This window comes from Molothrus ater, chromosome 4 (genome assembly GCF_012460135.2).
Source record: "Molothrus ater isolate BHLD 08-10-18 breed brown headed cowbird chromosome 4, BPBGC_Mater_1.1, whole genome shotgun sequence".
Classification (NCBI taxonomy): domain Eukaryota; kingdom Metazoa; phylum Chordata; class Aves; order Passeriformes; family Icteridae; genus Molothrus; species Molothrus ater.
This window is the reverse complement of record NC_050481.2, coordinates 35,233,094-35,244,831: the sequence shown is the minus strand read 5'-3', so window position 1 is coordinate 35,244,831 and position 11,738 is coordinate 35,233,094. Positions and strand designations below refer to the sequence as shown.

The 11,738-nt window shown below is 44.0% G+C and overlaps 1 protein-coding gene across 3 annotated transcripts; it reads left to right on the top strand.

Moving 5' to 3' along the window:
- The first annotated feature begins 1,048 nt into the window (after positions 1-1,048).
- On the top strand, positions 1,049-10,553 carry LOC118686406 (histone PARylation factor 1). 3 transcript variants are annotated; one of them, XM_036382623.2, is made up of 8 exons: positions 1,049-1,069; positions 2,409-2,568; positions 4,491-4,677; positions 5,151-5,249; positions 6,279-6,429; positions 7,153-7,240; positions 7,834-8,006; positions 9,791-10,553. In XM_036382623.2, exons 1-8 carry the CDS (start codon positions 1,064-1,066, stop codon positions 9,920-9,922), a joined length of 996 nt encoding a protein of 331 aa, XP_036238516.1. In that variant the 5' UTR covers positions 1,049-1,063; the 3' UTR covers positions 9,923-10,553. The 3 variants fall into 3 exon arrangements, with proteins under 3 accessions (XP_036238516.1, XP_036238517.1, XP_036238515.1); XM_036382624.2 differs by lacking the exon at positions 1,049-1,069 and adding an exon at positions 1,281-1,372; XM_036382622.2 differs by lacking the exon at positions 1,049-1,069 and adding an exon at positions 1,568-1,683.
- The last annotated feature ends 1,185 nt before the right edge of the window (positions 10,554-11,738 follow it).

Sequence of the window (11,738 nt, the reverse complement as noted above, 5' to 3'; positions counted from 1 at the left end):
TTAGTAAGCTTTTGTGCCTCGTTTCTACTTAACCTCAGGCAATGAAATGTAAATCGTTAAACAAGGTTTGGATGTGAAATTTAATATTCCTTCCTTGTGTATGCAGGATTTTCCTAAGCAAGCAACAGGTATGCTGTTTTAAACAATAGTTTTTCCAACTGAGAAAGGAGACTTTGATGCAGTCTTTGTTCTGCATCTACATCATAGCAAACCTCACTGTTTTATGTACAGGCAGTACTATCCATCAGTCAGGATCAAGTTTCCTGTGACTTGTGTGTAGTCTTAAAAAATGAGTGCTGTAGCCTGACTTAACATCATCGAGCTTTTGTGTGAGTCATACAGCTGTCAGGTGGCTGAAACGCACTGCAGCTTATTCCTGGACGTAGGCTAACAACCTTTACCACAGCAAATATTTACAGCCTTAACAGACTGCAGGATAAAAAGATCTAATGGTATTTATTTATGCCATACACGCATCTTTCTCTCTGGTAGGCACAGTGAGTTCACCAATTCCTGTAGCATAACTACATAATGTTTCTTTAAATAAACTCACTGCGATCTCGCTTACTGAAACAAAAAAAGTGAAGGTTTATATATAACCAGCTTCCCACTGCCGCCTCCTGTGCCGCTGGTTTTCCAGGCCCTCTCCTATGCAGAGCACTTGAGCGGCGTAAGCGGATGTTGCATAATGTGATTATGGGCTGCTCTAAAGTCAGGAACGTGTCCCACTTGTGGCATCTTACACACGGCTGCCTCCGCTCTTTCACTGAACACAAGCTGTGATGCTGTTTTCATATTCCTGGCAGCTGTCAATCGCCAAAGCAGAAGATTAGGGGATTGGGGCGCTTTTTTTTTTTAATTTGTACTGAAAACCTGTAATGCTTCCTCTCTCATGCCTTTAGCTCTAAAGGAGATGATTACATTTCAGGTCATCTCTTCCTCTGTGTGATCCCAATACACCACCCTAACTCATATTACAGGAATTTGAACGTATATGTAAGCAAGATTTTTAAAAATCAGCCTCGAAAGCGTATCTATGCGATGTATCTACCGCTGAGGGAACATGGCGGTGAGTTCCCGACGTGTCTCCAGCACCAGCCGCATTCGCCACCCGGGGTGAACTGCGCCCCTTGTCGTGCCCAGTCCCGGCCCCCGGGGTCGCCGCTGTGGCGGCGATGCCGGAGCCGGGGCTGCCGAGCGCTCCCGCCCCTCAGAGCCCCTCACGCTCCCGGCCCCTCACAGCCCCTGGCGGCCGCCGCGCGGGGCCGGGGCTGCGCAGGCGCGGGGGCGCGCGGGATGCGGGCGGCGGGAGCGCATGGCAGGTGGCGGGAAGCGGAGGCCGCGCGGCGCGGCGGGACCGGCCGGAGAGCAGGTGGGGTGGCGGGCGGCGGGTCTGCACCGCGCGGCTGCCTTGCGATGTCTGTCGGCCCTGTCTCCTTGCCCCTTGTTCTGTTTGGCTTGGTGGCTTTGGGGACAGACTCAGGGCCCCGCGTTCTCCTGCGCGGCAACCCCTCCTCGGCGCGGGGACCGCCGCGCTCGGAGTGCGCCGGGCCCGCCGGCCGCCGCATCATCCCGGCGGGACCGCGCTGCGAACGGCGACACACGCCGCGACCCGGCTTAGCTGGCAGCGGCCCTGCTTCAGAGATGCTCTCTCTAGCAACAGGCTTTCTTTCTTGTTCTTATGTATTTATTTTATTTTTTTTATGTTCTTTCAAATGGGGGGTAGCGATTCCTACCAATTCATGGAGACTTATGTGGGAATGCGGTGGTTGAGGCTACTGCCCCAGTAGAGTGTGCCCGTGGATCGTTTCCTAGCCTGCTTCAGCTCACGTTACATAATTTTTAAAAGCAACTTCACCCCTAAGACGCTTCTGAAATGCTGCACTGAAAACTGCAGTAGTCGTGACGTTGCATAGCACAGTAGTTAAAATAGTAGAGACCAGAGGAGTTTAGCTGTATTATTTAGTTTCACAAAATAGTATTCCTACTTTGAACTGTCTTTAAAACTCACAAACATATTGTATGCTGCCCACAGTGTGATTGGAAATGGTCATTTTAGAGCAATGTAGAATTAGATTAAACTTTAGGATTGCTTGCTCCTTTGCTTAATTAGCTAACAGAAGTGCTTCTGTTGATTATATTGACCCATTAATATCAAAGTAGCAGTTTGCTGCTGCAGACACGTTTAGTACATTTGTCAGACTGCACTTTTAATGGGTTCTGTCCAAAACAGATGTTCTAGGCTGTATATATACTGCTGTAACTAATGAACACATCCTAATGGATCTAATCCTTCTTCTTCCATTAGTATAAAAGCTTTGTAGACTCCTTTGGTAGAGCTGAGAGAAAGCAACTAAATTAACTTTTGGGTTGTTTTTTTGTTGGTTTTTTTTTTTTCCAATCTACAGAGTGAAAAAAATGGAGCTGTCAAGAAGAGAAGATCAAACCAGGCAGATATTCCTGATAGTCTTTGCCAAGAAGCAGAAACATGCTATCAGCTTAGACTGCCTGAGGACTTCTACCAGTTTTGGAAGTTTTGTGAGGAGCTAGATCCTGAGAAACCAAGTGGTGAGGTTTTAAATTTTGTCTCTTCTAACTTTCACTCCTGAAAGCAGGCAAACTGGAGTTGGTCAGATGCATTTTAGTGATCCTGCAGCTTCTCACTTGAGATGGAGGCTATTTATGTGAGTGTGAACTAAAACACTGTCTATAATCACCAAGATGTACACTTCAAGCTTTCTAAAATGTAATTACTGAAGTTGTGCAATGCAAAGGGACTAAATGTGGTCTCAATCTGCCTTTCTTGCGAGTGCATTTAAAATGTTTAGTATGGAACTCAAATTTCCTCATGTATCATGGTTTAATCCCAGTCACCAACTAAGCACCACAAAGGCACTTGCTCACTCCCCCTTGGTGAGAGAGAATTGAAAGGGTGAAGGTGAGAAAACATGTGGGTTGAGCTGAAGACTGAGTAATAGGGAAAGCAAAAGCCACAAGCAAAGCAAAACAAGGAATTAATGCACCACCTCCCATGTGCAGGCAGGTGTTCAGCCATCTCCAAGAAAGCAGGTCTTTGTCATGCTGAGCATGATGCCATATGCTGTGGAATATCCCTTTGGTCACTTGGAATCAGCTGCCTCCTCTCTCAGCTTCTTGTGTACCCACAGCCTCCTTGCTGGTGGGATGAGAGGTTGAAAAGACTTTATCTTGGTGTAAGCACTACTAAATCTGGATTTCAACCTCTTCAAGTTTATTACATAACAGAATGTGGCATCCCTGTGTGCTCTAGAAATGACAGTGTCTTTCAGAGTCATAGAATGGTTTGGGTTGGAGGGGACCTTTAAAGGTGATCTAGTTGAACCCCCTGCACTGAGCAGTAACATCTTCAACAGAGCCAGGTTGCTCAGAGCTGGGTCCAGCCCAGCCTTAAATATTTTTAGGTCATCCAGTGTGTCTCTGGGCACACTGTTCCAGTGTTTCACCACCTGCATCAAAGCACTTGTTTTGGTTTTTTTTCTTGTGTTTAGTCTGAATCTACCCTGTTTTAGTTAAGAACCATTACCCCTTGTCCTCTTGCTACAGGCCCTGCTAAAATGTTTGTCCTCACCTTCAATACCTAAAGTACTGAAAGGCTGCAGTAAAGTCCCTGGAGCCTTTTGGTCTCCAAACTGAACAACCAAAGCCCTCTCAGCTCATCTTTATAGGAGAGGTGCTCTAGGCCTCTAATCATCTTCATGACCCTGTTCTGGACCCACTCCAACTGGTCCATGACCTTGCTGTGCTGACAGCCCTGGAGCTGGATCCAGCACTGCAGCTGGGGTCTGAGCAGAGGGGCAGAATCCCCTCCCTGGCCCTGCTGCCCACCCTGCTTTGGATGCAGCCCAGGACATGTTTGGCTCTCTGGGCTGGGGGTGCCTGTGGCTGGGTCATGTCCAGCCTTTCACCCACCTGCATCCCCACGTCCTTCTGGGCAGGGCTGCTCTCCATCTGTTCATCCCCAGCCTGTGTTGATACCAGGGGTTGCCCCAACCCAGGTGCAGAACTTTCCAAGACCACTTGGTCTTGTTAAATATGAAGAGATTCCCGTGGGCCCAGTTCTTGAGGTTGTCCATGTTCCTTGGGATGGCATCCCATCCTTCAGGAGTGTCATCTGCACCCCTCAGCTTGGTCATCTGCAAAGTTGCTGAAGTTTGCTGATCCAGTCTTGTGTAATTGATAAAGATGAATATTAAACAATACTGGTTCCAGTTCAGAGCCCTGAGGGACACCACTCATCACCAGTCTCCATCCTGACATTGGACTGTGGCTGGATGGCTACTTTTTATTAGAATTGTAATAACTCTTGAATGAAAACTATCTGGACAAAAAAATTCTTAGCTTTCCTTGTCTAGTGAATAGTGTTTGACTGAATTTATGGGAGCTTTCGATATCTGAGCAACACCAGAACTTCCCAGTCTAGACGTGCACCTGATTCATGGTTTGCTTTTCAGATGCACTTGTGTCAAGTGTTGGACTTAAGCTGGTTGGACCATATGATATTCTTGCTGGAAAACACAAAAAAGCAAAATCAAGAGATGTGAACTTCAATCTTCATTGGAGATTCTTCTATGATCCCCCAGAATTTCAGACTATACTTGTTGGGGATAGCAGAACACAGTATCACATGGGATATTTCAGGTATTTTATTTCCTGTGTGCCCTTGTCTCACTACAACTATGCATAGCTTTTGTTCTCTTTTTCTATGAAACATAACTTGTGTGCTATCACCAAGCAAGAATCTTTCTTTTTTGTAATAAGACATTAACATGTGGCTTTATCTTTTTAATAAAAAAGTTTGCAGTAACAGGAGTTGAAGACTAGATTTAAATATTTATTAATCTACCTCCTCCAGCCATCCAAAGCACCTTCACTCACTAATCTTTAACTTTTGCCATGATGCTGAGAAGAAAATCAAGTTACCAAAAGGAAATGTGTGGCTGCAAGCTCTTTTCAAGGCTTGCTCTAAGATTTTAGAGCTTTAGATCTAAGGGCATTTCTTGGTGGGGTTCTGAAGGAGATGGCAGCATAGTGAGGAGGCAAATTTAGTTTTACTTTGAAATAGGAGAAATGGACACAGCTTGACTATTTTGTGTGTGCTTTTTCATCAATAGGGATGTGCCAGATGAGCTGCCAGTGTGGGTTGGTGCAAATGAAGCGAAGAAGGGTTGTGTGATTTCACAAGTTGGCGATAATGTCTTTGCTGCAGTCAAGTAAGGTTCATATTTACTTTTATTTACAAAGAACAGAATAGAGAGAAATTGTTAATTCAGAGGTGGGATGTGGAATAATGAAGCTAACTTATTATATGGCTGTCTTAAGAAACCCTCACTTATTTTCTGCCCCTGTTGGCAAGTTTTAAGATTCTCTTTAAAGCCTTTGTAGGCTTTTTAACAATATTTTCCTTTCAAAACTAAAATAAATAAGTGTTAATTACATCATTCCTTAAATATATTGGCTGAGACATCCAGTGGATATTTTTTCCAATTTAGAGGCTGCGTTAAAATTATTTTGTAAGTAGAGAAAGGGCATCTCAAACAGTGGTGAAGAAAATCTGAGTATCATAGTAGATAATAGCATCTGTCTCTTGTTCTTGCCTACATAAAAATACATTATTTTTGTATATAATCAATATCTACAAGAAATACCATTTCTGCCCTGTGGCAGGATAACACTGATGTGGATATGTAGTTCAGTCTGATTCATGGAACTTTACATGTTCCTGTGTCAGGAAGGTAAATAACTGACCTCATCCCTGCTGGTTAAAAATGGAAAGCTCTCTAAGAACAGGCACGTGTCAGGCAGTGAAAGCAGACTGAAGAATGGCTTCTGCAAAAGAACCCTTGTGCACTGCAGAGTTAAATGAGGACATATGTTTTGAAAGTAGCACGGGGAAGCTCATAAATATGTATTTATGTGCATGACTTGGATGACAAATGGTGTATATGGCACAGAAACAGCAAACTGAATTCTTAAGATAGAAAGATGAACAGTTACTGAGGCTGGGAGAACCTTGAGCACCTGCAGATTGCATAATTGTAATGCAGGTACAGATAAGAAAAGCCCAAGTACTGGATATGCCAAACTATTTTCTTGCCTCTTCTTAAGAGGCTTGCATTTTCAAGTCTCTGTGTGATTAAACACAGGACTGCTAATCTTTGTTGTTAAGATCTAGAGGCTTAACATTTAAAAGTCTATTAATTTTTTTGTTTGTTTTCTTGACATGTTTAATCTATTTGCAGATTATTTTTGTCAAAGAAACTTAAGGAAGTGGCTGATAAAAAGAAAAATGCTGTTTTGAGAGACATAGATGAAAAGCTAACAAGAACAGCAAAAGAACTGGGTTATTCTCTGGAACAAAAAACCCTGAAGATGAAACAGAGAGATAAGAAAGTATGACTTTCCTCATCTACTGGAGAGAACTAAGTTCTGTTAAATTTTTTTTTCATTTACTTCCTGTTTGTGTTTTTCCATCCTTCTAGTCAGTAAGGATGCTACGTTAGGAATTTCCCAAGGTAATCAGCTCTCTATAAAGCTTCAAAAGAGGGAAGATTACTACAAGTGTGTTCCAAATAATAGGATATAATAAAAAACACTTTACTCTTGTAAATCATAGTTTGGCATTCAATTAAAAATGAAACAAGAACAAACCACCACCAAAAACAACTCAGTAAGCACAGTAGTCTAGAAACTGGAACAAATAGAGGCCATGGAGAAAACTGCTTTAAATGGAAGATTGTTCTAAATAGTTGGGTTGGACCTGTTAAAAACAGGACCATTAAGGATGATGTAGATGATAATAACAGAGATTGTTTGCATACCTGTTAAAAATAATTATGGTGGGGGACTAAGTAAATGCAGTATAGTGCAACACAAGTGACTACAAGGGTTCCTAGAATTCAGAATTTCACTGAAATGGCATTTCCAGTTATTTCAAACTTCAGTACTTGAAATTAACTGCAATATAATTTGAAACTAAGTTGATGTCCTGGAGCCAGAACACCATGTTAGGTTTGACCACCAGCAGTCAGATGTTAGTGTTTAATGAGGTGAGTTATTTTTAGGTCACAGTACTGTCTCATGGTGCTATGTTCCATTTTCTGTCTCTCTATTCAGGTGGTGACCAAAGCATTTCATGGAGCAGGCCTAGTCGTTCCTGTAGACAAAAATGATGTTGGATACAGAGAACTTCCTGAAACAAATGGTAAACATGTTGTTTACTGTATCCTTCTGCTTTTTTTAAGTAAACAACCCTCAGTAAAAAACAAACTGCATTCATGTTTTCTACTTAAAAAATTTGGCTGATAGGAGTAAAACGTAGAAGTCCTAACCCTCACACTTGACCTCAAAGTATTGTCATTAAAGGAACCAGATGAGACTCAATGAAAAGTGCTAAATCTGTGAAAATACCTCAAGTAGTAGTTTAGATGATCTTTTCTTTTGTGTTATCAAAGCCATGCAGGAAGTAGAGCAAAAAGCTGATCTGCATTCAGGGATATGTGGGCTTATCTTTTATCCACCACCTTCTTCTAGTGTCATTTGAAGCAAAATCAGTTCCTTGATGAAATTTCATCACACAAGTGCTTGTCTTCCTTTGTGAGGAACTGAGAGAGATGGGCATGGGGTAAGAATGAGCTTCCAAGGAAAGGGGGGGAAGCTTCACCAGCAGTTCAGGGTATGCCCGCTTACCTTACGTGTAAGCATGGCACATGGGTATAGTTTTGCCACAGAACACTTCTGTGCAATATTAAATTTATTTATTTAAACATCTAAATATCTGCTTTTGTTTTTTTGCAGCTAATCTTAAAAAAATTTGTAAGGCCATTGTTGATGCTCCGACTGATGAGGAGAGAGTGAAGGCCTTTGCACCCATTCAAGAAATGCTGACCTTTGTTCAGTTTGCTAATGATGAGTGCGATTATGGAATGGGATATGAGCTGGGCATGGACCTGTTTTGCTATGGATCACATGTGAGTAAATTAATGCATAATTTTATACATGGGCTAGAAGTTGTTTTGCTGTAGATTAATTATCCCTAGGAAACTAGAGGTCTACAATTCTTAATTCATGAAGACTGTTAAAAAGTCACACAGCATCATTCCATGTTGAATTTAAAACTGTGTGTGTGAAGGCCCAATCCTGCAGTCCAGAAGCGGAGTGTGAAGGGCCTGATCCAAATACACTGAACAGCTGGAGTCCCTTGTCCCCAGCTACTTGTATAGGCACCCATATTCACCCTGATCAGGAAACAGCCTGATGCTTGTAGTAACCCCAGCTGGGAGAATGTGAACCCAGGTGAGCTGCCTGCTGTACTGCATAGGGCACCTGCCACCTGGTGTCTCCTCCCTAGTTCTCTGCCAACAGGGAACATTGTCAGTGAGGGGATTGAATTAATGGCACTTATTGCACATAAAAATTATGCTTAATGATTTTTATTCTATATTAGCTACTGGCCTGCTGATGAAAAGGGTCACAGCTGTAATTAGTCAATGGCTAGAAAATAACATATGAAGTTTCAACATCAACCTAATATGAATGGATCATCATAGAAACCCCTGCAAAACTAGGGGGTTTTTTTTGCTAGCTGCTCCTAGCAAAACTATTATTGGCTAAGTGGTTCTCCAGAGTATCATGGGAAGGATTAAGTTTTTCAGTACTAAATGTAGGCCCAAAAGAGCTGTGCTGATTACTGGTTAAAATACTTAGCCATTGAAATGTATGAAAACTGACTGCTCTTGCCATAAACTGTTAAATTACTAATGTGTTTCTTAGATTAAATGCCCTGCTCTCTTAAGTTCCATACAGCATCTGAAAATGTGTGGTATTTTTCTTCAAAATCCTGCTCATTTAGAGCCCTTCTTTCAGACTAGGCTGCTTCAGCTGCTTACATCCTTTTTACAACTGGAAGGGCAGTGAAGGAAACTGTTCCTCCCATTTTTCTGAGTAGGTGGAGGCAAATCCTCATCTTCCAAGCTTTGTGCTTCTCAGCACATGAGCCTAACCACTGACAAAGTCCTGCAGTGAAAAATTGTGTTTACAGTACTGTAATGTGTCTTGTCTGTTTTACGCTGCAGCTTGGAACACCTGTAACTTTGCAACTGGTTTCTAGATTTAGAAACTTTCATCTTCTAGTTTAGTAAATAGAAGAAACAGTGGCTTCACACATAAGTTTTGCTCAGTTACGTCCCTGCCTTTCTTGGAGCTCCTACTTGGAGCTGTTTTCCAGTTCTGACTGGAGCCTTCCTGGCCATTTGCTTACAGAGCCAGAGAAACACTGACTCATTATCTGTAGCCCAAGACATAGAAAAGAACTTGAATCATCCCCTTTGTTTGAGAGATACAATGGACTTACATGTACAATGATGATTGCAAATGCTAAATATGCTCTGATGTTTATACATTTGAAGTTCTTAAATGGTTACTGTAAGTACCACTGTAAATCCTCAAACTGTGGGGTGGGATGAGACATGGGACTGTGACAGGATAGGGGACTTCACCTGCAGGCTCCAGTTTGGGATTCTGTGGTGAGTGGGATCATCATCTGCTCGATTTCTCTCTCACTGCGGCAGCTCGGGCACCCCGCCTGCCCTTGCTGTGGGTGTCCCAGGTGTAGCATGAGGATGTGCTCAGGCATTTTGGGAGGGGTTGAAGGGCGCGGTGTGAATGGGGCAGAGCCAGGAGCTGGGGCTGCTCCTGGCGATTAACCAAGCCACTGAGGCCGAGGGCGGCTCTTGTTTTTGCTTCTCCCCTACAGTACTTCCACAAGACGGTGGGCCAGCTGCTGCCCCTGGCTTACACCCTGCTGAAGAGGAACCTCTTTGCCGAAATCATCGAGCAGCACCTGGGCAGCCGGCGGGAGGAGGGCCTGGATCAGCTGGAGCCCTGAGCCGGGCGCGGGGGCTGCAGCTGGGCGTCGTGGCCCTGTGCGCCCGGGGCCGGGCTTGTCCGTGTGTCTGTGGGGCTTTTTGTACTCGGTGGCGGTGTTCCCTCGCTCAGTAAAGGTTTTCTAAGGAACGCGCTGCTTCCCGCTGCTGGCTGCACGGCGGGCCCGGGACGGGGAGCGGGGCTGCGGGGCTGAGGAGCTGCCGCGGGCGGGGCTGTGGGACCGGCACGCCCGCCTGGCCCTGCCCTGCAGGCCCCGGGAGCCAGGCCCGGGCCGGGGTTGCTGCTCCAGGGCTGCTCAGAGCACCGCGCCGGTGACTCAGGGCACGGAGGGGCCGCTGGGGCTCGGTCAGCACCCCCCGTGCCAAATGCGAACCGATGCCCACGTCCCTGCTCCAGGGGGTGGTTCTGCCCTTCTCCGTTTCTGCAGTTGTGTCCTCCCCCTCAGGTAAAGCATTCCCTTACTGCAGCGTTCCCTTCTGTGGCAAAGCACTATCCCTGCTCCTGCGTTGCTGGGGCTGGTTCAAGTGGGACGAAACTGATGGGATGAAGGAAATGCTAAATGACGTTACAAGGGAAATTAGGAATTCAACTGCAGTTGCTACCTTGCTAATAAAATAAGAAGCCATCTCCAAGTGATTTTGTACAAGGTGCAAATTAATTGCTTTCAAGGTCCTTAGTTCCCAGTTGTGTTCTTGTTACTGCATTTGGAGGTTTATTCTCTGACAATTGATTAAAGTAACAGTCCAGAAACAATGGAAAATAACATTTGCTCTTACTCAACAGCCCTGCCGCCATCCAGTGACTTGACTTCCATTGTAGCAATTCGCATCAGTACTAATGACAGCAATACTAATTACTACTGCTAAAGATTATAGGCCAGTAGCACTATGCTAAAATGTAAGTCATTCCAACTCTTTCAAGCAAAGGATTGTCAGTTACATGTTACTTTATGGTAGAACGGAGCAATGGAGATAAAATGTAGGTTAGAGTGCTGCAAAAGTATTGTGAGTTTCAAATGCACAAGGAAATCACATACTACAGCTACTAGTGTAAATTTGACAACTTTACCCCTTTCATTCAGCATATTAATGTCAAGCACAGACTTGCAGATACTCATTCACAGGCCTAGAGGTTTTTTTTTTAATACATAAAAAACAGGTACTTTCCATTTCATTCTTGTTGTTGTTTCAAGTACAGGAGCCCGTAATATCAGGGCCCTGTAAATCACACAAGTACTAAAACAGTAGAATCATGGAAAGGTTTGAGTTGGAGAGGACCTTAAAAATTCAACTTTTTAACTGTTACTTAAATATGAACTTAGATCTGCAAAAATGAGGACCTGAGACTGGACATCCGTATTTATGTTTTAACCCCTGATGGAGAAAGGGTTAATACATGAATAATGCAATATGAATAATAGTCCCTGATGGAGAAATCTGTTAGAGCAGCTGCAACATGACTGATGTGCTGTGTAATAAACTGGGCCGGACTCCTTAGCAGAGCCTGCTACACTAAAACAAGGAGTAATGGTTTTAAATAAAAAAGATTCAGACTAGATAGGGGGAATGCATTTTTTATTATGAGAATGGTGAAATATTGAAATGGTTGCCCAGAGGGGTGGTACCTGCCCCTCCCTCCAAGTGTTCAGTGGATGGGCCTCTGAGCAATGTGTCTCATGGAAGGTGTCCCTGCCCATGACAGGAGCGTTGGAATGAGGTGATCTCTAAGGTCCCTTCCAGCCCAGGCCATTCTATGACGTGTACATCATCAGCAGATGGTTTTCAGACAATAAAAGGATCATCCACTTTTAACTTTAA

What these genes read in the sequence shown, in the direction of transcription:
- LOC118686406 (XM_036382624.2), top strand. Translation starts at nt 1,316, where the DNA reads ATGGCAGGTGGCGGGAAGCGGAGGCCGCGCGGCGCGGCGGGACCGGCC. An exon ending in TATCACATGGGATATTTCAG is followed by an intron (nt 4,678 to 5,150) that starts GTATTTTATTTC and finishes TTTCATCAATAG; the next exon opens with GGATGTGCCAGATGAGCTGC. An exon ending in AGAACTTCCTGAAACAAATG is followed by an intron (nt 7,241 to 7,833) that starts GTAAACATGTTG and finishes GTTTTTTTGCAG; the next exon opens with CTAATCTTAAAAAAATTTGT.